The 20,693-nt window shown below is 56.7% G+C and overlaps 5 protein-coding genes across 5 annotated transcripts; 3 read left to right on the top strand and 2 right to left on the bottom strand.

Annotated features, from left to right (window-relative positions):
- Positions 1–1,236: 1,236 nt before the first annotated feature.
- QBC33DRAFT_577515 (putative xylulose kinase) lies at positions 1,237–7,138 on the bottom strand (the record flags this gene model as incomplete). The annotated part of the gene is made up of 9 exons (XM_060430986.1): positions 1,237–1,982; positions 2,030–2,102; positions 2,158–2,408; position 2,724; positions 3,140–4,318; positions 4,390–4,835; positions 5,699–6,295; positions 6,364–6,823; positions 7,040–7,138. 9 exons carry the CDS (start codon positions 7,136–7,138, stop codon positions 1,237–1,239), a joined length of 3,852 nt encoding a protein of 1,283 aa, XP_060284713.1.
- A 361-nt stretch (positions 7,139–7,499) lies between these two features.
- Positions 7,500–9,349, top strand: QBC33DRAFT_535177 (SIR2 family histone deacetylase-like protein). The gene has a single exon (XM_060427596.1). The coding sequence runs from the start codon at positions 7,678–7,680 to the stop codon at positions 8,884–8,886; it is 1,209 nt and encodes a 402-aa protein (XP_060284712.1). The 5' UTR covers positions 7,500–7,677; the 3' UTR covers positions 8,887–9,349.
- QBC33DRAFT_557953 (uncharacterized protein) lies at positions 8,928–9,478 on the bottom strand (the record flags this gene model as incomplete). Its single annotated transcript, XM_060429848.1, has 2 exons — positions 8,928–9,088; positions 9,160–9,478. 2 exons carry the CDS (start codon positions 9,476–9,478, stop codon positions 8,928–8,930), a joined length of 480 nt encoding a protein of 159 aa, XP_060284711.1.
- Positions 9,479–9,543: 65 nt separating this feature from the next.
- Positions 9,544–16,114, top strand: QBC33DRAFT_489762 (peptidase family C50-domain-containing protein; the record flags this gene model as incomplete). The annotated part of the gene is made up of 3 exons (XM_060425450.1): positions 9,544–13,120; positions 13,174–15,783; positions 16,040–16,114. Coding segments are annotated over exons 1-3 (5,838 nt in total), but the record flags the coding sequence as incomplete, so codon positions are not given.
- A 1,568-nt stretch (positions 16,115–17,682) lies between these two features.
- Positions 17,683–18,658, top strand: QBC33DRAFT_380049 (uncharacterized protein). Its single transcript, XM_060424057.1, has one exon. The coding sequence runs from the start codon at positions 17,886–17,888 to the stop codon at positions 18,495–18,497; it is 612 nt and encodes a 203-aa protein (XP_060284709.1). The 5' UTR covers positions 17,683–17,885; the 3' UTR covers positions 18,498–18,658.
- Positions 18,659–20,693: the final 2,035 nt, after the last annotated feature.

The following is a 20,693-nucleotide window of genomic DNA, read 5'->3' as shown; positions in this document are numbered from 1 at the left end:
ATGCAAGCTCCAAGTGAAAGCTCTGCAAGCTTTGCAACAGGGCAAGTGCGAAGCTCAAAACCTCCCAAAAAGCTGCCATGAACAAAAAGTGCCAGTTGGGAGGGAAAGTGCAGTAGTGGGTATTTGAGTAGGGGTTCACACAGCTGGCAGTGGCAAACAATGGAAGCAAGCAATGACGCTGGGAATAACTAACTTTGTCGGAATGAGAGCGGCTGACCAGGCCGCATAGGCCACAGCAGATTTGTGGACAGGTGACAGGGAGACAGAGAGACAGGGATAAACCCTCTCACGCTGGCTTTGGGCTCTCAGGGGAGATGCACGACATCAAAATGCGATCATCAACAAGCCCCGAGTCCAAGGCAAGTAAGCGGAGTAATTGCCCAGGCCGATACAAAGGGGAGCCAACAAGGTTTCCTGGCAGCCCAAACAGCTCATAGCATGTATACAAGCTACGTCCCTGTGCACAAACACACCAGCCGGAACCCAGGCTGGAACGACTCGGCAGGTGCTTAGCAGCCTATGCCGTCAGTGCTTGCAAGACTCAAAGATTCAGTCTTGACAGGTGTGGTCTGTGGGGGGTGACTTTCAAGGTTGGTTTGCTGGCTGAGGTGTGTGCTGCTGACCAAATAGGAAACAAAGGCGAATAAATGAAGCTAGCATAAAGCTTGGACCATCATTTGGCGGGAGAAGTGGAAGCTACCAACCCGGCAATGGCGGAAGTTTTGGTGGGACATGGAGCCCGTTTATATGCACATCCAGATCAAGCATGGGGTTTCTGTAATCCAAGAAGAACCCATCTGATTGGGTACAGCTCCAACACAGCCTCAAAATTTTCCCCAAGCTCCGGGATTGTCACGTCAATGAAGATCACCATCTAGATTCCTTATTTATCCCATTAGCATCATCAGGCTTTGAAATCGAGCTGCGCATAGGTAGGTAGGTAGGTATGTAAGAGCCCATGGCTTTGCATGCAATAGCCTATACCGGTGCTAGGGCTTTTATTTCCTTGGAGCAGGAGCAGAGTAAGTGCATTGCATTCATTCCCTTATCTTGTTTTGCTCTCTTCATTCTTCATGATGACAGTTCAAAGCTACCAGAGACTGCAAAAATTCCGCGAGGAAGAAGCCAAGCAGTTCTCTACTATGGTTCCATCCTCCAGGAAAGCTCTCTATGACGGGAAAAATTACTTGATCTAATCTGACTTCTTCATTTCCTATATACACGTCGTTTGCCCCCTCAGTCGATTCGCTCTCTAATCTTGTCTACCAGGCCTCTGATTCCCGCCAGCCTCTGCTTGGTTGAGCGGGATACAAAGTGCGAAGCCACGGGCCACGCATGTATTCCCCCAACTTCTTCCTCACTTTCTACCATGACGCCTGCTTTCTGCAGGGTCCTCGTTAGCTCCCTAATCTCTGGAGCGAAGACCTCATCCTGGCCATAGGTGATGATGAACCCCTTGGATGGGCTGGCATTTCTCCACCAGACAATGTCCTTGCAGCTCCCAGGCGACACCAGAGGGTTATCTCTAGACCCCCAATGACCCGCAAATTGCAAGCCGTAGCTCTGCAAGGCGTCGGCATCGAGGTAATCGCTCGTACTATTCTTGTATCTTGGAGATACTAGAGTCACCCATGGTGATATCAGGACGGCCAAGGCGGGGTTTTCCAGCCTCCTGTCGTTGCCCGGACCCCTTCCAACATCCCCGTCTTGGTTTGCTAGATGAAGGAGGAGGCTGAGTATCAGGGTCGCCCCAGCAGAGTCTCCACTGACACAGACGATTGATGGGTCTCTGGCAAACTCGAGAACGTGCTGGTAGCCGTGGACGGCTTCCTGAAGCTGAGTTGGAAAAGATGCATCCGGAACCAGCGTATACTCGAGCGCAAATATGGCCGGATTCTTGTACCCGGCTTCTGCGAGGAGGGAAACCCAGGACAGCAGAAATTCGAGGTAGAAGTAAGACGAGCCCAGGGAAAACCCACCTCCTGAGGCCAAATCAGCTAGACATCATGATATGATTTCAAGATCCTACCATGGATGTAATATAGGACGAAGTCAGCCTCTTTCGTCCTGTCGCACACAACCCATATTCCCCTGAAGTGTTTCTGTTCGAAGTCAGCAGCAACCTGGTAGCGAGGGGGGCCGTAAAAGGTTACCAACATCTTCATACTCGCTCCAGTGCATCGGGTACCTCAAGTATCCATGGCGCAGCATACGATAGCGGAGGAATGGCACTGCAACCTGCTTCGAGAAGAATACACGCCCAACCCTGGGCGGTATATTTGCGAAAGCATATCGGACACAGCGTATGACGAGGTCCTCAAACGGGCTTGCCCGTCGCACAAACGAAGACTGCCGCTGAGGCCTGACCAACAGTCTCTCGTAGAAGAAGGCTACTGGCAGCTTCAGGACTAGTTCCCCAGCAATAAGTTAGATCCAGTCCAATGAGCACTCGGGATTTCTCCTGGTTGCTCACCGAGGAATGGTAGCGCCCGTAAGGCGCAGGAGATGGTCTCGAACAGTCCGGCCTGCCAGATGAGCTGAGGCGCGAGGAAGATACAGAAGACAACGCAGTCGAAATAGGACACTGGTCCGAGGATCATGAGGGGCTGGTACAGGATTGCGATCCGAGTCCCGACAGACCGACAGACAGACAGACCAGCTGCGTTCCAATGGTTGTCCTTGGGCCTCGCGATATCGTTGATCCTTAACGCGTATATCCTAACACTGTTTAAGGCCTGTGTCTGTCGTCATTCGGGCTAACGGGTGTCGAACAAGTCTTCGTCGATTAGGATCAGGTGTTCAATTCCCCATTATAAACAAGCAAAAACAATGGCTTTGATTCCAGCGATGAAACCCACCAATAGCATGGCCGGGACCTAGCATACCATTTTCTATATCGGGGAGATCTACCCCAAGATCTGTTACGACATCAGCCTGGATCCTACTGACAATTGGATATACCGACGAGCTGTGATTAGCCAGACCGAAAAAAAGCAGCGGAAAAAAAAAGGTCGAATCCAGTATTAAACTGGAGATGATGTAGGGAGAGAGTTTTGCATTATTAGCTAGCAAGCCGCTATTACATGTTCTTATTATCTTTCAAAATCTCCAACTCCATCTCCTCAAACGCGCCCAGCACCTTGCCGTACGCCTCGAAGACGCCCTCCCTGTAGCCGTCGTCCACCTTCTGGATGGCGCCCTCCTCCCGCCACCTCTTGCCGATAAGCTCGTCAAAGGTCTCGCCCTCGGCCCTCTCGAGCGCCCACACAGCCTTGTACGCCCCGCCGAGCGCGCACGCGTTCCCCCCGACGTCGAGCCTGTACACGCCGCCCGCCCCGCCGAGCACGTCGCCCATGACCCGCGCGATCGCCGGGTTCAGCGAGCCCCCGCCGACGAGGTAGACGCGGCCCGGCTGGGCCGGCAGGCCGCCACCGGGGCTGACGACGAGGCCGCGCGACCGCAGGCGCAGCGACAGCGCCTGGCTCTCGACGATGGCGCGCGCGTCCTTGTCGGCGCCCCAGGCGGCGCCGCTTCTGCTGGACTCGTCGGGCCGCAGGCCGCTCCCGTCGCGAGCCTCGGCGCCGTACCGCCACGTCCCCGCCTGGATGTTGGGCACGATCTCCGGCAGCGGGAAGTACAGGCCCAGCTTGGCGCGGTCGCGCGACTCGTCCCGCACGTCAAGCGGCGGCGTGTCCAGGACGTGCTGGTTGAAGGTCGCCCAGGGGTCGGCGGCGGTGCCATTGGCGGGCTTCGGGAGCGCGTCGCGGACCTTCTCGCGGGCCAGGCCGCCGTTCTTGTAGCACAGCATGAACATGTAGTGGCCCGGGGTGGTGGGGTGGTTGAAGAAGTGGTAGCTCGGGTCGGGCTTGTAGACGGGCGTGCTCATCAGGAAGGTGGTGCTGGTTCCAAGGCTGACGATGGCGTCCAGCGGCCGCAGCGGCAGCGCCAGGATCGTCGACGGGTTGTCGCCCGTGAAGGGCGCGATCTGGCACTCGGCGCTGAACCCGTACCGCCGCACGAAGTAGCCGCTGATCGGGCCCATGCTGCCGCCGCCGTCCTCCCGCACGTCGCCCAGCTTGCCGAGCAGCTCCGCCACGCCGTCCTTGCCGCCGGCCGTGAGCTCGATGAGCGGCTGCGACCACTTGTTGCCCGGGATGTCCCAGAGGTTCATGCCGCAGGCGTCGCTAATGTCGATCGGGGCGACGGCCCCGAGGAGCACCGAGGCGAGGAAGGACGATACCAGAGAGATGCGCGACGTCGCGGCGTACACGTCCGGGGATCTGCGACGGAGACGCAGGATTTGAGTGCCAGTGAAGCGCTGCCCGATTTCAAGGGGTCGTCAGCCGGTCTGTCTGTCTGCTAGGCGCCTCCTGGGGCTCGACGACTTACATGATGAGCAGAACTGCCCGTGACCTCGGCCAGCCTGTCGGCGGCGCCCAGGTTCGCGTCAAACTCGTCGCACTCGGCCTGCGTGCTATGGTCCTGCCAGTTAGGCGAGTTTGGGTTCGAGAAGGCGTCCTTCAGCTGGTCGACCAGCGGCGCATCGGGATTCAGGCCCGCGAGCAGCTTCTCGGCATTTTCACTCCAGTAGACGCTTCCGTGCTGCTGGCCGGCCCCGCTGATGCCCCGTATGCGGGAGAGCGGCGCATCCTTCTCCCGCAGGCGGGTGAGTACGAGGTCGAGGGCCTCGAGCCACATGGCCACAGGGGCGAAGACCTCGCCCTCCTTCTCGTTCACCTGCACGCCCTTCTTGATGCCATACTTGCTGCCGAAGTCGGCGTCGAAGTCGACTTTGGCCTCCGAGACGACGGTAAGGTCGGATTGGACAACGATAGCTGCGTAGGGGGTTAATTGGTTAGCATGGAGGTGTATAGGAAACTCCGCGGTGTAGATGGACCAATAATTAGCTACCTTTCAGCTGCTGGGTTGAAAGGTCGAACCCCAGATACAGTGGTCCGTCACCCATTTTTTATGTTCTATAGAACAGAACAATAGACACTTTAGTTAACCACAGAAATAATGATCGAGAGGAACGACTGTGACAAAATATAGAGCCCAATCTATAAAAGGGGACGGGGCAGGAATCAGAGAATCAATTGCTTTGCGGCTGGAGGGGCTCGCGGGGCACGAGGGGTTCGAAGGGTCCAAGGCGGGGCAATGCTTCATACAAAAATGCCCTGAAAAATGTAGGTAGCCTTGTCTGACGTATTTAGCCTGATATCATAGCTGGATCTTGTCCAATGCCGGTGCCGGACGATTCCAGGACTAGAGAACTACCGCTCCAATGACGCGCTGCATTGGTGGTCTAGACAGATTGCCTCTTGTTCGTATTGCACGCCTTACGCAGTACACAGGCGACACTTACATGTTAGTACCTAAAAATTTCCCCTTTCCCCACTGAACAACCAGAGTCCATGACGATTTCGGGTTTGTTGAGGGATTTGACTTGCTCTGCTTTCAGATAGTTAGGTATCGAGTTATATACACAGAGAGCAAAAAGGTATCCACACGTCGATTGGCCTTCTTGGCCTTTTCCACCCCCGGAAAACGCCTCTTGATGCGAAACATGAAGGTAGTCCAACATGTATGAAAGAAACCGCGCTGCGTAGTGGTAGATATATATGTGCAAGGTAAACAACGAAGGTAGAACGGCGGCGGGCGCCACGGCACCCGGGCCCCTATTGTGATTTCCCGTGACCATTCCCGTTCCCGTTGGAGTGGTTATGCTCATCATCCTCGGGCTCCGGGCTCGTCTTGGGGCTCACGTCACCGGGGATGAACTCGTCGAACTTTGGCGCCACGGGGGCGTCCTTGGGAACGAAGCGGACGCGCACCCTCCTGACGCCGCGGACCTTTGCGCCGACGCGGGTGCGCACGGCGTCCTCGACGGCGCGCACGTCCTCGACGGTCCACATGTTCGGCACGGCCATCTCGAGGTCGACGAGGTAGTTCTGGCCTGACTTGACGCCCGACACGTCCTGCAGCTCGGCCTCGTGGCCCTCGCTGACGCCCTCCAGCCCCTTGCGCACCTGCCGCCGCACTGACGTCTTGACCTCGTCGTCGATGCTCCGGTCCGCGAGCTCGTACAGCGCCGACAGCGTGTTGCCCCACCCGGCCTGGATAACCAGCAGCGAGATGAACAGGCCGCCCACGGGGTCGAGCCAGGTAGCGTCGTTGAGGAAGTTGGCGCCCAGGATGGCAAGGAGGGCCACGATGCCGGTGAGGCTGTCGACGCGGTGGTGCACGGCGTTGGAGGCGAGTACCGACGATTTGCGCTCGCGGGCCACTTTCATAGCTGCAGAGAAAACTGGTTAACAAGGGTAGCCCTGCGAGGGGGACTGTAGAGTCGAGGGGGAAACTAACTTGCGTGGTACAACCACTCCTTGACCAAGACCGTACCGGCTGCAAGCCACGCGGCATGTATGCTTGGGCCATCGTGGCTGTGGCTGTGGCCGTGATGGTGGCCGTGGGAGGCCAGCTCGGCCGCAGCGGCGGGGTCGAGAAAGAAGTGCGCGTATATAGATTGGCAGCTGCTGAAACACATGAAGAGCCCTCCGAAGAGCAGCATGCTCGACACCCCCAGAGAGCCCAGGCTCTCCACCTTGCCGAAGCCCATCGGGTAGTCGTCCGACGGCGGGCGCAGGCTCCACGAGACCGTGGCTAGAGTCAAGACGTCCGAGGCCAGGTCCGTCAAGCTGTGCCAAGCGTCGGCGATCATGGACTGCGAATTGAAGGCGTAGCCCCCCGCGCCCTTGGCGATGGCCATGCCAAGGTTGGAGTACAGGCCAAGCCGCGTGATGCGGACGCCGGCGTCGTTCTTGTTCTGCGAGGTCAGGTAGACATTGTCGTGGTGATGGTGATGGTGGTGGTGCCCACCGCCGTGGCTTCGTGTTTGCGTGGCCGACGCCATTTTGATGCTCGACAGTCGAGGACGCAGGAGCTGTGGGAAAAGTGAGGGCGACTGCGGGGAGGAAATGCCTAATGATGGTCGTGGACCGCGGTGGTCAGGGAACGGAGAGCAGGATGATGTTCGATATACCCGCGTCGCTTGTGGTTGAGGTGTCCTCTTGGGCTCAAACGGGAGCAGGAAGTGCTGGCTCCGGCAGGGCCGCCTCAGCAACCGCAGCGCTGCAGGCATAACTCCCAGGCATGATGAGGGGCCCGAGAGTCGCCTACAGTACAGAGAAGGCATAAAGAGGGTTTGATTTATATAGAAAGGACAGACTGGAAGGAGTGCTGTCAATTTGATGCATCTACCTTATGGCCATCCGGGTTTATTCTTGTTTTCATTATCTCCCATGGAGGCTATTTTTCCTCCGAAGGGCGCTTGTCTGAACCGCCGAAAATAAAATCCCAACGTCGCCGGCACTCGAGCGGCCGGTTATTAGGAAAGGCGCTGAAGCTTGCAGCAACAGGCCACCCAATTGTGGGGTAGGGATACGTAAACACTCATGGCGGACTGGTGGGGGCACCCGATTCCTACCTATTCCATGTTCGGCGCCGAGCCTCAGAGCCTCATCTGGTCCACTCATACCGCCGTCTGTCAAGGCTTCCATTCTACCTAATTCAAGATATCCCAACTGCCATAATTACCTCGGCACCTGGGCATATTTTCAAAGATAGTCTCATTTAGCGTGCAGATGCGGGCGCTCACACGCCATCGTATCGAAGCACCAAATGCGTAAACCTCTCCTTCGAATTCCCTTTACGGAAATCCTCACTCCTCCAACAGTCATACCCCCGAGTGCCAGCACACTTCCAGGGGCTATTGCCGCTCTCCAGCAGTTCTTCTTGTCCCCACCTCCCAGAGGACTACCGGCCTCCACCGTGGTTCTGTCTGGAGCGGGACTCTCTGTAGCCAGTGGTCTGACCGACTACAGGGGGGTAAATGGCACATATCGGGTAAACAAGTCACATCGGCCCATCTACTACCATGAATTCATCTCCAATCACGAGGCTCGGAAGCGGTATTGGGCACGGAGCTTCTTGGGCTGGACCACGCTGCACAAGGGACAGCCCAATGCCGGGCACTTTGCCGTCAGGGATCTTGGCCATCTCGGCATCATATCGAGGGTGATTACGCAGAACGTGGATTCGTTTCACTCCAAAGCCCATCCCCATGTCCCGACCCTAGAGCTCCACGGCTACTTGAGAGCTACAGTATGTACATCATGTCGAAAGGAGTTCCCGCGGGACACCTTCCAGGACGATCTTGCCCGGCTCAACCCCGCGTGGGCTGCCTTCCTAGCAGAAGCTGTGGCCTCGGGAGCCCTGGATACCAACGATCCTCATGACAAGAGGCGGCACGGCATTCGATCGAACCCGGACGGAGATGTCGATCTGCCCAACGCACCATACACGACGTTCCGATACCCGGCTTGCCCAAGCTGTCTGGCGGATCCCCCGGTCCTCCCAGATGGGAGCAAGGCAGTCGTTGAGGTCGACCGTGAAGGAGCGTGGAAGCTGTCCAGCTCCGCGGGGATCCTCAAGCCGGCTGTTATCATGTTCGGCGAGAGCATCCCAAGCAACATCAAGAATGCGGCTGAAGAGGCAATCGACAGCGCGGGGCGACTGCTGATCCTCGCGACTTCTTTAGCAACCTACTCGGCTTGGCGCTTGGCCAAGCGAGCCAAGGACCGAGGCATGCCAATCGCTGTCGTGAACATGGGAGGCGTGAGGGGTGAGGAGAGCTTGTTTACCAATGTCGATTCCCAACAGACTGGGGCTCAGGCCGTGCGAGTAGATCTCTCCACGCAGGATCTCCTTCCGGCACTCGTTGGTGCCTTGCAGCAGCAGCAGCCCAGGGCCAAGGATGAGCGGGGTCGAAATGCGCCAGTGAGACCAGGGGATGATGGCACATCTCTGTTTAAAGACATGTTGTCCTAGGGGTGATATGACCACCATGTATAACAAGAAACGAATAGACTCTAGAAAAAGCTTGCCCGACTAGGCGAGCTCGTCTGAGCTGTCCCATTTGTTGGTTCCGCTTTCTTCAACTGCTCCTCCTCACGCTTGGAATTTGGCGTAGGCTCAGCTTGTTTCTTCTTCCGATCCCGTGTCATCTCCTCCTTTTCGATCTCGTTGAGCACTAGGAGGTTGATATGTCAGTCTCGGCAGGCCCAGTCGTGGTCAAAGAGTTAGGGGAAGCACATCACATACCTTCCTGCCACTCAATCTCTTTTTCCGCATCTCCTGTCCCCAATACCTTCTCTACATCCACCTCCTCTCCCCTCTGGAGCTTCTCTACCACCTCGCGCAGGAGTCCAATCCTGACGTCACTCTGCCTTGTGAAAGCCGCAAAGTCTTTCTTCAGAGAGATCATCTGTATAGACATGGATCCGATGAGGAGGAAGATGGCGATGAAGAAAGTTGCTGGGTTCCATTCCCTCGACTTCGGCTTTCCATCCTTCGCAGAGCTCGACCTCAGCGGTTTTGGGACCAGAGACTTCCAGAACGACGGCTGCGCAATTGTCGGCATTGCGCTTGCGCAGCGCGTTCCTCGGGCCCCTATTCGAACCGAGGCCAGCGGCAAAGCTGGAGACCCGGCGCCGGAAGGCAGGAAAATGAGACGTCGGAGGGCCAGTCGACTCATATTGAGGGCGGACATAAAATCTCGAAGCGGAGGTTGACTTGGAAATTTCACGCGACGTTCTATGGCAAGACCAAAGAAAGGTTGTTAGGGTCCCTGCATGCGTCCCGGGCAGCGGCAATCGGCAGTTCGGCAGCAAATTTCCCGTGTTGCTCGGCCAACACCACTAGCTCACCCGAATGCAACCTCGAGTCAATACTGGCTGGGGGGAGGCTTCCTTCTGTGCAAGCACTGACAGCTAAAGTTCCTGTGCATCGCGTCATTGGACCTCATCCTTTGCTTTCTCACTCATACCCTGGATCGTCTTTCCTTTTGGATAATGCCCCAGACTTGGCAATGATATGATTAGGAATCAATCCCTTACACTCACTCTTAGATGGCTTCAATACAGGCACAGGTTGACGCTGTCAAAACCGCGGTTTCGAACATCTCCACCTGTTCTCCAACAACAATCGTAACCCTCAAAGCCTTGCTTCTCCCAAAAGATGGCTCCCAGGTTGGGGGTTCGTCGTCTGATGTCCGAGCCCCCAAGACCGCGAGGTCTGGAAAATCGACCACCAACGGAGCCTCAAAAGGGGCATCGAAGAGGTCGAGTCCTGCCGACGCCGGAGAGCTGTCGGTAAAGGAGAAGGGATCTCTAGCTACACAGATTGTCAATGCAACTCTCAGGGCTTTGACAGAGGCTGCGAAGCCGGTGCCCCCAACTCCTTCGAAACGACAGCCCGAGGCAGAACTGGTGAAGACGGCAACGCGCAATGCTCTCCGACGGTCGAACTCAGCACCCATGACTCCTCTGCAGCCACGTTCCATCAACCGCGTCTCTACCTCACCCGTAGCTACCAAGTCTACTCGACCCTCCACTGCCTCGAACAACTCGATCAACCTCCTGTCCGCCATCGAATGCGCCCGGGTGGCTTTATCCGCGCTAAGAACATTGCAGAGCTCGGGGAAGGTTGCTATGCCGGACCTACAGTTGGAAGCAGCCATGTCTTCATTCATCGGGAAGTTGATCGGGCTCGGGCTCCACGAGCAAGCCGTGAAGGAGCTACGGGTCTTGAAGCTTCGGTTGGAGGGAAACGCAATGGTAGATGCAAAGAGGCGGCAGAATACGGCGGGCTCAGAGACCAAAAAACAAGCCCAGGGGCTTGCAGAGATGCTTGACTTCCGTGAAGCCAAGCCATCGGACCCGGCCTTCTCGCTGGCTATCGCGACTCAAATCCACGCGCTCAGGATCCTGTCTGCGATGAAGAAGCCAGCACACATCGAGGCTGCGGCGCCGATACTACGAGAGGGCCACCCCTCATCCCTAGTCAGCCACTTGCTATCCCTAGCAGGAGGGAGCAGCGCCGACACTGCCAAGGTCGCTCGCCAGCTGGAGACTGTCTCGCAGATTCTCCTGTCGTTAACCCCGGGTGTTTCCAGCAAAGACGATGGTATTGCAACAGATCCAAGGCTCAGCATCTCACCGACGACAGCTCTCGAGCTTCAGACCCTTGGGTTGGAGTCTAGGCTCCATTGGTGGAAGATGGCCGGTCACCAGGGCGACGTCGACAGGGACATTTACTCACCTCTGTCAAAGTGTCTCGTTGCTTACACCAGGCGGCTGAACAATGCGCGATCCACATATGCCCTGTGTCAGAAATCGTTCGACCGGATCTACGAGCACGTTCAGATCCAAGGCTTGCGCTCTTCGACAAGCTCGAAATCCCCACTGGCAGCAACCTACCAATTGCTTACTTCCGTCGCTCGGGAATCTGGGATGCTCGACGACGCGGTCTGGTGGGCAACTAAGCTGTGCAATCTTCTGGACATGAGCGTGGAATCGGCAGGGAAATACTGCTCCATTGCTGCACAGCTGCTCGCACTCCAGCTCAAATACAACCCCGCTGTTTACCTCCAGAGTGAGGATCTTGTCGCCCAAGTGCTCGCTGGCGTCCAGGGGCCATTGCGTGGAGACAGTTCTGAACTCGACGAGCTCCTGGCGAACGTCGGCTCTCTGCGACGGGCCATAATAGCGATAATACTCGGTCATACCAAGGACGACAAGGGCGTGGTTGTCCAACCGCCACAGAAAACCAAGGAGCCACTCGAGGCATTCATTTTACAGTGTCCTCGGTTTTGCTTGAGGTGGCTCGGCAAGCCTCCTGATCCGAAAAGCAGCACCAAAGACTACCTCCGATATGAGCAAAGACGACAGCTCCTCTCACAGTCCATACATCATACCCTCGATTCCACCTTTCTCCTGGCCAAGACACAGCTAGACGACCAACGCCTAGCTTGGGAGCCCCTGGAGACCATCTTGAACGACAGCCTGACCCTGCTGGGTTATCTGGGAGAAATCCATACGCCCGACGACGCGACGACATACTATGTCAAAATCTCACACTTCTATTATATGAAGTATAATTCCCTTCGACAGCAATCTACGGATCCCAACGACGCGGAACCTCTGCGGGCTCTCCGCCGGTCGGTTGAGTGCGTCAAGGACCGTCCAAGGAAGGAAAAGGAAAAGGCACAGCTTCTGATGAAACTCGAGAGAATGGCCGAGCTCTACAAGAATTTGGGAAGGGTCGACGAGGCCCTGGGAGCTCTCCAAAGCATCAGGACAAGCCTGGTTGATGACGGCGTCCTAGAAGCCGTTGCTCGGGCATTCGAGACACAACCGCCGCATGTTGCTTGGAGCTTGGACAGCGACGCAGACATGCTCTCCAGGACTTTGACCTCGATTGCAAAGACGGAGCGGATCTGGATCAACTGGGCAGTCGACATGCCCGACGCCGAGCAAGCTGCTGTGTTGGAAAACCGCCTGTGGTTCGTTCTGCTCGGGAGTGGGAAGAAGTACCAGACCCTGACCCTCGATGATCCTACTGTGGACGCTCTGTTGCGCATCTATAACCCGACAAAATTTCCGATACGGAGACTGCGAACCCTATTACGCCTTCTTTGCTCATCGGTGGGCCAAGTTAACTTGGTATCAGACATCCGGTCGATCACTGCGGACGCTGTACAACTAGACGAGCATGATGGCCTCGGTGACGATTGCTCCCTGGCGAGGTATCTTGCCCACATGAAAGCGCTCTATTCGTCCATCACCGGCCTCATTGATGGCTATCCCGACCTTCCGTCTCTCCGACAAACCATCTCCGTCTGGAGGTCAATGCTCGAGGGCAGTGGAACTAGAGAGGGTCTGGAGGGTTGTATCGACGATGTCTCGGAGCTGCTCATCCATCTCCAATCCGTCACGGACTTTCTGCGGATGAAAGGTCACGACGAGCTGCTAGCCGTTGTTCTAGGGCTGTCCGCCGATATCTCTAGAGTCGTTGACGGCCCGAGGCCGGAAGACTTCCTCGACAGTCACACGAATTTGGCCTTGCAATATGCCAACGTTGGCCAGACTGGCGAGGCTGAGCGTATATTGCGGCTGGCGGAAGCGTTCAGCGCCAGACAGGAACATATCACCCCCGAGGCCGCTGCTGGTTTCCATCTTGCTGTAACGGAGTACCTTCTTGCCATCGGTAACCATACAAAAGCGTAAGTCATGCATATATACCTTCTGTTTATCTGACTGTCTCTGACGATACCAGGAATGATCATCTGTCTCTGGCAAAGGCAGCTTTCGCTGCCAATTCATCAGTCCAGAAGGCCTCGAAATACCGCAAGAGAGTCCTCTTTGCTAACGCCTCCTACTTGTATTCCCTCATCGCCCTCGAGCGCGGCGACTCCCATCATGCTCTAGTATATTGCAGAGAGAGCGTTCGCATTGCTTTCCAGGAATGGAGTCGCATAGAGACTCAATTTCAGGGGGGGTTGGATTCGAAGCAGCCATCTGCAGATAATTCCGCCCTCACCACATCAGTAATGGACCACAAAGACACCGGCACAATGCCTCTCGGGCCCGAGTCCTGGAAGGTGTTCCGAGAACTTCTACGAAATATTTCCTGGCTCTCGGCAATATATGACCACCTCGGCATGTTCCAGGAGACGCTCTATTACGCAGAACAGGTGGAGAAGCTGGCCCGGAAAGCAAACTCGGAGTTCCACCTGATACAGTGTGTAACTTGGATGGCGTCGGTGCATTTGAAGGCCGGAAACCTGGAGAAGTCGCTCGAGTTTGCGAGCGAAGCCCGAAGCCTCATCCGAGCCGACGGTCAGTCTTGCCACATCGCAAACCTGGCATGTCAGATCGGCTCCGTCTATCACCGACTCGGGGAGTCCAAAATCGAGGCTGAAATGTTCGGGAGGGCGGAATCTGCCTTGGCGGCTCTGGGTCCCAAGCAAGCCAGTTCTGTTGTTGACGAGGCGTCCACGGGTCTCGAGTTGAAGATGGCAAAGCTGGAGATCAAGGAGAAACCGGCCAGGAGGACAAGGGCGGCAACGGCTAGCACGCGCCGCAAGGCACCATCCGCTACAACGCTCACGAAGCCGAGGCCAAAGGCGAAGCCAGCAGCTACATCCGAAGCAGTCCCACCGGCTGCTGATGCGTGTCTTGGCAACATTCGAGCATCTCTTCTCGTCCAGAAGGCCGTGTCGTTGCTCACCAAGAGGGAATGGGCCGCGGCGACAACTATCCTCCGGGAGGTCAAGGAACTTGCGAGTCTGTCTATCAATATCTCAAATGGGCATCTAACCATGGCCGCCTGTCTCCTTGGACAGAGTCTTGAAGACATGGCACACGATTCTGTCTTTTCTGTCGTCCACGACTCGACACTCTCGTTCCCTACGGTCCTTGGAAACGGAAGCGACAAAGCCGTGGTAGATCGGTTATCGTTGACTAAACACTCTCCTCCGGCGAAGACCCGGAGTACTGCTGCAACTAATCGCAGAGAGGCCTCAAAGGAAGCCGTATCCCAGCGCTACATGGAGAGCCTGAGGGAGGCACATGAATGTCTCATAGAAGCCCACGCGACCGCGGCAGTGTCGGGTGATTCGAGTTTGCTCCACCGCATTTCGACGATGCTACAGAATGTGACCCTCCTGCTGTCGACAATCTCGGCAAAATCGAAAACGGCCGGCCAGGTCGGACACGCGACGTCCTCGACGGAGCTTGCGCGCAACCTCACATGGAGGCGCGAACGGAAGGCCGTCGTGCAGGAGAAGACGGCGGCCAAGCCCGATGGCACCGAGTGGCCCGTCCTGCTCTCGTCGTCGGATCCGAGGCGCTCTAGCCTGGGCTTCTCGCTCGATCACAACAAGTTCCAGAGAGACTACGTCGAGATCATCCCCAAGGCCTGGACGGCGATCTCCATCACCCTCGGCGAGAACAAGCACGATCTATGCATCACCAAACTGCAGGCGGGCCACAGCCCATTCGTCATCCGGCTCCCCCTGGAGCGGGCCAGCTCCCGCGATGCCGACAGCGAGGTCTTCAACTTCCAACAGGGTCGATCCGAGCTCCTAGAGATCATCAAGCTGGCCAATACAACCTGCCACGACGCGAGGGATATGACTGTCAAAGGGGCGAAGAAGGCATGGTGGGAGGACAGAGAGGCGCTCGACCAGCGACTCAAGGGACTCCTGGAGCTCATTGAGCGGGACTGGCTTGGCGGCTTCAGGGGCATCTTCTCCCAGCATCGGCGGCGCGCGGACCTCCTGGGGCGGTTCCAAAAGAGCTTCCAAAACGTCCTGGACAAGCATCTCCCGTCGCGGCGACAGGTCCGCGGGAAGAAGACAAAGGCAGCATCGTCGACGTCGAAGGTGACGCTCGACCCGCGAATCCTGGAGCTGTTCGTCGGGCTGGGCGACGCCACGGAGGAGGGCTGCGACTTTGACGACGAGCTGACGGACCTCCTGTACTTCGTCGTCGACATCCTGCAGTTCCACGGCGAGCGCAACGCCTACGACGAGATTGACTTCGACGTCATGGTCGTGGAGACGTTTGACGCCCTGCGCGCCTACCACTCGGCGGCCAAGGGGGGCGACGGCGACGCCGAGGACGGGGCCCACACCATCCTGGTCCTGGACAAGGCCCTCCACGCCTTCCCCTGGGAATCGCTCCCTTGCATGCAGGGCCTCGCCGTCTCTCGGACCCCCTCTCTCGCCTGCCTCCGGCGTCTAATCCTGGAGCAGCGAGCCCCGGCCTCCTCCTCCACGACTTCGACACCCAGCGAGCAGCAGCAGCAGCAGCAACCGCCTGCCGACATCCCCAGTGGCCACCACGTGTCCGCCACCTCGGGTGCGTACATCCTCAACCCGTCGTCGGACCTCAAGTCCACGCTCGGCACCTTCGACGGCGCCTTCGCGGCGCAGCTCCCGTCCCCGGCGTGGGCGCGCATCGTCAGCCGGGCGCCCACCGAGGCCGAGTTCGAGACGGCGCTGGCGACGTCGGACGTGGTCCTCTACCTCGGCCACGGGTCCGGGGCGCAGTACATACGCGGGCGCACCGTGCGCCGCCTGGACAAGTGCCGCGCCGCCGCGCTGCTGATGGGTTGCAGCTCGGCGTCGCTGGCCGTCGCCGGCGAGTACGAGGCCCACGGCGCCGTGTGGAACTACATGCTCGCCGGGTGCCCCGCCGTCGCGGGCACGCTGTGGGACGTGACGGATCGGGATATCGATCGGCTTGCCGGGCGGGCGCTGGAGGAGTGGGGGCTGATTCGGCGGGGGACGTTTGTGGATGGGGGGAAGGTTGGGGAGAGGGATATGGCCAAGGGGAGGACGGGGAAGGCGAGGCGGAAGGCGGGGAAGAAGACGTCGCTCGTCGAGGCGCTGGCCTGTGCCCGGGAGGAGGCCTGTCGGTTCAGGTATCTTACTGCGGCGGCTGTGGTGGTTTACGGCATCCCGGTTTACATTGACCGGTGAGGGGGTGCGATCCGGACCGAGAGAAACGAAAAGGGGCGAAGGAGAAGTGAGGCCAGGTTGTGTTGTCACAGCTGGGGCCCGCGAGATGCATTGTAAGGAGTGAAAGCACGAGAGAATGGGCTTCCTCTCGGCGGCGTTTGGGTTTGGTAGAGGGCGGCGCAATCATAGATTTTGCAGGCTGCCCTTTGTTTGTTGCTATTTTACACTGACTGTTCCATATCATTCATTACCTACTTCGTTACATACGGAAATGGAAAAGAGAAGAACTATCGAAAATGCGCCTCTTGATAGAGCTTGAGGTTATCCCCTGTGAATGCCGGCTGTTTGGGTGTGCGCCGGTTGCGAACGCCCCTTGCCAGACGTCCGCTGCCTGGCCGAACTTCAACGGCGTTCCCCCGGGGAGCATGCCCGGAACCCTTGAAGCTGCAGTGCAGCTGCCATGGGGGTCGAAGAACGTGTGTAGCCTCCCGTCTACCCTCAGCCGGATCTAAGGAGCGGAAGATAGGTCTACAATATTACGTCAGGGAGTTACGTCAGGGGCAAGGGCCCGGGGGGGCCTTGCTCAGGAGAAAAGGCTTCGCTACAGAGTGGGCAATATCAACCCCTGTCAAGGGGGCCAGGGGCCGCCTTGTGTTTTCCCTGTCCCCCCTTGATGATTCACACGTGGGCCGAAAAGAGGTGATCGTTATATATAAGGAGGACTATAGCTGGTATCCGTGTCGCCCTTAAAGTGGTAACCTTAGAGGCGCGTTCAACACACACCGAGTCACAAAAGGGGGCAACGGCCAGACAGATGACGGGCTGGGTCATATCGCATAGCAGCCTCCTTGCACGTAGCTTCATATTGATAGATATATATGCCTATATGTACATGCTGACACGACCGTGGCAACAGTGATATGTCCGGGCGCCTCTGGTAGCACACCGATGTGGGTAGTCTTGTCTCACTGCCCTTATATTCTGCTCGATTCTAGAAGTCCCCTGCAGGCAGAGGGAAGTGCCCCTTCCGTGTGTGTCTGCATGGAGAGCGTGGACAGCGTGGAGGCGTGTATCGATGATAGGAGACTTTCTATTCCTATAATAGGGACAATGTAGGCGGGGAGGAACTAAGGTATCATTGCGCATCTGCAATCGAGCGGCGATTCGATCCTGCAGCACACGCAGCCATCTGCCCGCGGGTAGTTCGGGTGGTTAACTACAGATAGAGAGACACTGATTTGCGCCTCCATCACGACTGGAGGGCGGTTAGGCGCGCCGAAGACGCAATCTAGATGTTAATACCCGATTCGCTACCGACGGCTGCACTGCAAAGAGAGGCGGACGGATGGTTGTTCAACCGTAGTAAATCCCCGCGTCGTTGGCCCGCCCGTCTCGCTTCCATGCATATCAGCCTGTTCGATTTAGCCCGAGAAAATCCCCAGATGGAGTAGTTGGTGTATTGGATGACGGAGGATGGGGGATGGAGGCGGTCGGGCGAATGGCAGCACTGTGAAGGGCAGACATGAGCAAGTCATGGATGTTTCCGTTCATGGAAGGTGCCAATGTTCGCTCGCCCTGCGCGTCGCGTCGAACTTCTGTGTTTCCATTCCCCGTTTATCCAACAATACCATCTTGTGGCATGTGTACAGATGGTCCGCATATGGGGCCACGAGCTCATCGCGAATTCAAATCACCGCATCACCGCACCACGCTAGCACCGCCTCGTTGGCATCAATGCAATGGTGACGGGCTCGACCACGCCGTGAGACATGGAGCTGAAGCACATGAGCTCGGACGTCCTGCACAGATAGAGATGCGTGGAGGGGATGGGGGGAGACGATATATAACCGAACCGAGAAGGGCCGAGCCGTTGGAAGGCCAGTTAGCATGTATATTCCATTCCATACTGTTGCTGTTTACGGAAAGTGTTGTAGACTTGGGGTTGGATGTTTGGGGGGGTGGGCTGCGTGAGCGAGGGATGCGGGTGACTGCAAAGCTCATTGGCTACAGATCGGGGGTGCGAACCTGGAAGTTATCCTCGGATAACGGCAGGATTAGGGTGACCTGGCGCTGCGGAATCTGGGGAAGGATCAAAAAAGATGGCGCTTTGCGAAAAACCTCCGAGATGCCGTAGCGGCGCATTGCAGCCAGCATGCGACAGGCTGAGGTACATACACAGGACGGCTCGATTGAGGCACCTGAAAAGGGATGTCTGGGCGACGAGAGGGAAGTACCCAAATAGCCTTAAAGTGCAAGTACCTGCGGTAATAAATCGGCTGCTTTCGAGTACCGGGGTATAGATGAAGGGGCAGAATCTAGCAATATTCCAGAAAACGCTTCCCCCGATTGACCACCCACTCATCACTGGCGCGCTGAGTACCTATAGGGGATAGTTGATTTGGTTGCGGGATGGCCTTGGCTTTGGTTTGGCTTGATCGGTCGGCTGAACCGCGAGTTCAAAAACTCTTGGTTTCTGATCGCCCCAGGCTTATATGAAGTAATTGCTGACCCCAGGTAGACAGCCAGCCAGCCAGCCAGCAAGCCGGACTGGTCGGCGTGGCGTCATCATTCTCTGCATCGCTGGGAGTGTGTACCACAGAACTGTGTATCCTGAATCTGATGGCTTGCATCCATCTTGGCGAGGCAGCGAGGGTGGCAAGCCACACTATACGCTACCGGCTACATCGACACTAGCTGTGAGGTCGTGACAAGTCCAGACTCGCCGCCGACATAACCTACCTACACGAGAAGTTAACCTGAGTCACGCTGTCATGGGGTGGCGAGAACGCCGATCTCGCAATTCGACGACTTTCATCTGCATTCTTGCAACCATAATCATCTCGACAGCGATCGCATCTGCAAAGCTTATTAGCCAATTACACACAGACTGGCACACTTAGCATCTTGATACAGGCCTAATATGAGCGCTTGGTGCGACGGAGAACTGCTTTGACAATCCATGAAAATGACAAATACCTTACTTATAACATGGCCCGGCGCATTCTCGGAATTTGCCTCGAGGCCCTGTCCATGGCCAATGCCCGGTTCACACTTGCCAGTCTCGACTTGTCCGTGGTGAGACTAGTGCCAGTCGGTACGCGTGCTGTCAATTTGATGCGCCTTGCGTGGAGAAGACCCCACCCTTGCAGTTTCCACCCTGCAGTTTCCAACCTTGCAGTTTCCACGTTGTACTCCCCGCCTTACGTAAGTTGGCATCTTATGCCCAGAGAGATTATTGGCACGCTATCCGTACATGCGTGGATCGTCAACCTTGGGTCCTTGGCCAGCCACTCATGTGTTCCGCTTCTTGATTTCATCCACAAGAACCTGGTCCGTGCACGTCCTTCCTTTCCGCTTTTTCCTTGTCCATTACCAACATCCATCGCTTCATAGGCATGCGCTAAAGGTACCTCTTCCTAGTGCCATGTCCACTTCCATAGTGAGTACGGATACAGGAGGGAGTGGAGGCATACTAGTTTTTTATTCCACTCCATGTCCACAATGGTCTTGGATTCTTGGTGTGGTCGCCTGCACCGGAGGGTTGGGGCAAGGTCTGTACGAACTCGATGTGGTTGTGAATACGAAGCAGTCTCTCTTGTTGTTTGCTGTGCGCTGTGTGCGGTGTGCCACTTGTCCCGCCTTAAACAAAGATGCTGATGATCCTCCGCGTCTTGCAGAACTGGTGGACTTTGATGAAAGTCCGAATGGGGAATTTGCCAGTTTATATGAACCCCTTGGAAGTTGTACATACATGCAACGCATGTACATGACCCCCTTGTACGGATCCGTATGTGCTGCGTAGATATTGTTATTATTAACTTGCAAGGTAGGTAGGGAAGCTAGGAATCCACTGCCAATACACACATACCTTTAATGACCTTGTTCATTCGCCCACTACGAACGAATCCGTACATTGGCGTTTACCTGGGGGTTTTGAGCCAGGCTCCTTCATTCCTTTCCACCGTACCCACTTCCTCTAAGCCCCGGTCCTTCGTCGCGCCCGGTTCCTCCCAGGCTCTCCTCTCCGTATCACGAGGCACCCCCTTGTCCACTATCTCCGCCACCCTTGTCGTTCCTCTCCCAGCATTGGATCCAGACGACCCAGAGAGGGAAATCGCGTCTTTACCCCACAAATTGGACCCCGACAACCGCTCATCCTGGACTAGGTGCTCCAGATTCCAACAAAGTCCACACACCCATTTTGGTCTCCAGCTTCCCACTCTTCTCCCCATCTCCATCTCCATCTTCCCCGTTTCTAGTCCCAACAAAACTGTCGACGATCCTGGGGAGTCTCCGGCGACGCTCTCCTCAAACCAAGAACACCGCTTCC

Source organism: Phialemonium atrogriseum (genome assembly GCF_030411735.1).
Source record: "Phialemonium atrogriseum strain 8032-3 unplaced genomic scaffold QBC33scaffold_9, whole genome shotgun sequence".
Lineage (NCBI taxonomy): Eukaryota > Fungi > Ascomycota > Sordariomycetes > Cephalothecales > Cephalothecaceae > Phialemonium > Phialemonium atrogriseum.
The sequence above is the reverse complement of the archived record's forward strand: the minus strand, read 5'-3'. Positions and strand labels throughout refer to the sequence as shown.